The sequence below is a fragment of the Hyperoodon ampullatus genome (assembly GCF_949752795.1).
Source record: "Hyperoodon ampullatus genome assembly, chromosome: 12".
In the NCBI taxonomy this organism is placed as follows: Eukaryota; Metazoa; Chordata; class Mammalia; order Artiodactyla; family Ziphiidae; genus Hyperoodon; species Hyperoodon ampullatus.
The window spans coordinates 5318671-5321204 of NC_136925.1; the positions used below are offsets into that span (position 1 = coordinate 5318671).

At 49.7% G+C, this 2534-nt stretch overlaps 1 protein-coding gene across 1 annotated transcript; it reads left to right on the plus strand.

The window, feature by feature from the left end:
• Window positions 1-493: 493 nt before the first annotated feature.
• On the plus strand, window positions 494-880 carry LOC307061676 (E3 ubiquitin-protein ligase RNF166-like; the record flags this gene model as incomplete). The annotated part of the gene is made up of 1 exon (XM_079716923.1): window positions 494-880. One exon carries the CDS (start codon window positions 494-496, stop codon window positions 878-880), a length of 387 nt encoding a protein of 128 aa, XP_079573049.1.
• Window positions 881-2534: the final 1654 nt, after the last annotated feature.

Sequence of the window (2534 nt, forward strand, 5' to 3'; positions counted from 1 at the left end):
GTCTACAAACAATAAATGCTGTGGAGAAAAAGGAACCCTCCCTCCTACATGGTTGTGGGAATGTAAATTGGTACAGCCACTATGGAAAACAGTATGGCTGTTCCTTAAAAAAAAAATAAAAATAGAGCTACCATATGATCCTGCAATCCCACTCCTGGGCATATATTCTGAGAAAACTCTAATTCAAAAAGATACATGCCGGCCCTGGAAGGCAGAAGTGGAGCCAGTGGGTAGAAGGGACAGGGAGGCCGACTTTCCTCACGTCCCTGTAAGGACGGCTTGGTTAGCGGTGAAGCTGTCCCACTGGCTGCAGGAATTAGAGGTTTTTCGGGTAGTGCCTCCAGCCATGCCTGCGGGTGTCGTCCCCCCGTGCCCACTGTGCCGCCTGCCCTTCGACGCCAAGAAAGTAGACAAGACCGCCCATGTGGAGAAGCAGCTTTCGTCCTACAAGCCACCCTACCGGGGCTGCAGTAAGAAGGTGATGCTGGCCAAGATGAGGGTGCACGTTGCCTCCTGCCTGAAGGTCCAGGAGCAGATGGCCAACCATCCTAAGTTCGTCCCTGTGGTGCCCATGTCCCAGCCCATCCCCAGCGCTGTCCCCAACAGGTCCACCTTCGCCTGCCCTTACTGTGGTGCCCGCAGCCTGGACCAGCAGAAGCTGGTGAAGCACTGCGTGGACAACCACCGCAGCGACCCCAACCGCGTGGTGTGTCCCATCTGCTTGGCCATGGCCTGGGGCGACCCAAGCTACCAGAGCACCAACTTCCTGCAGCACCTGCTCCCCCGGCACAAGTTCTCCTACGACACCTTCGTGGACTACAGCATCGACGAGGAGGCTGCCTGCCAGGCCGCCCTGGCCCTGTCTCTCTCCGAGAACTGAAGGCGCAGCCACTGGCCCAGGCCTCCCACCTCAAGGGACAGGCCCCGCCAGCTCCTGCAGCCCAGGCCCGCCTGGGAAGGCACCTTGAGGGCCAGGTGGAGCCTCACCACTACAGGAGGAAGGCCACGTCCCCGTCGTCACCGGTTCTTCAGTGCTTCGGGCTGAGCAGGTGGCTTCGGGGGGCAGGCCACTGAGACGGAGTGTAGCCACTGTCTGTGTCTCAAAGCCATGATGTCCTCCCTTCAGAGAGGACCCTTCAGGCCCTGACGCGTCCACAGGCCCCGGCACTGAGCAGGGAAGCACGGAGGGGGCCCCGGCCCAGCACCTGGCAACGCTTCCCCCTTGCGTGCTCTGTACTGGCTTTTGTGATACCTAGATACCTAACTATATTATCTGGTGTGATGACCTTTTCACATTTTCTAGAGCAAAGACAGAGCAGTTACCCTTCATATTGCAATATCTGTGTTTGACTAGGAATAATAGTATTTTTATGGAACATTTACAAAATTATATTAAAAAAAACAATAGAAAACAAATGGTTGTGGGATTGGTAGGGGGAGGAGAGGAGAGACGGGGCAATCGCTGTGTGTGGGGACCGAGGTGGCCATGTCCCCAGGTCACCTCGCCGTTCCCCAAGGTCACTGTGTTAATAACGGGAAGAAGTCCCAACGCCCGGCCACTTGCAGTGGCGCTGTGTCTGCTCCTGGCCTCCCGCCTGGGTCTTGGCCTCGGCCCTGCTGTCACTGTTCCAAAGCTGACCACCTCCCACCCCCAGCAGGGCCACCCCCAACAGTGGCAGAGCGCAGGGGCCGGGGCAGTGACCAGGCAGTTCAGAAGATGCTCATCGGCACCCTCGTTTGGTTCATGGCATAAATTACTGCTGTCTTTAAAAAAATTTAAATAAAGTGTCTCAAAGCATAAAAAAAAAAAAAATGCATGCACCCCAATATTCATTGCAGCACTATTTACAATAGCCAAGGCATGGAAGCAACCTAAATGGCCCTCAACAGGTGAATGGATAAAGAAGATGTGGTACATATACACAATGGAATATTACTGAGCAATAAAAAGAATGAAATAATGCCATTTGCAGCAACATGGATGGATCTAGAGATTATCATACTAAGTGAAGTAAGTCAGACAGAGAAAGACAAATATATGATATCACTTATACGTGGAATCTTAAAAACTGATAAAAATGAACTTATTTACAAAACAGAAGTAGACTCACAGACATAGAAAACCAACTTATGGTTACCAGAGGGGAAAGGGTGAGAGGGATAAATTAGGAGTTTGGGGTTAAAGTATACATACTACTATGTATAAAATAGAAAAACAACCTACTGTATACCACAGGCAACTATACTCAATGTCTTGTAATAACCTATAATGAAAAGAATCTGAAAAAGAATATGTGTGTGTGTGTGTGTGTGTGTAACTGAATCACTTTGCTGTACACCTGAAGCTAGCACAACATTGTAAATTAACTAGACTCCAATAAAAAATGGATAAGAAATGAATATACATAATGCCTTTATGTTCTCCGAAGTCTTTCTTTCTGCATGCTTTTTTAACTAAACAAGCATTAAAAGGAGTTTTCCCAGGAAAGTTAATTAAACAGAGACCATGATTTCAGTATTTAGAAATTCTTTGA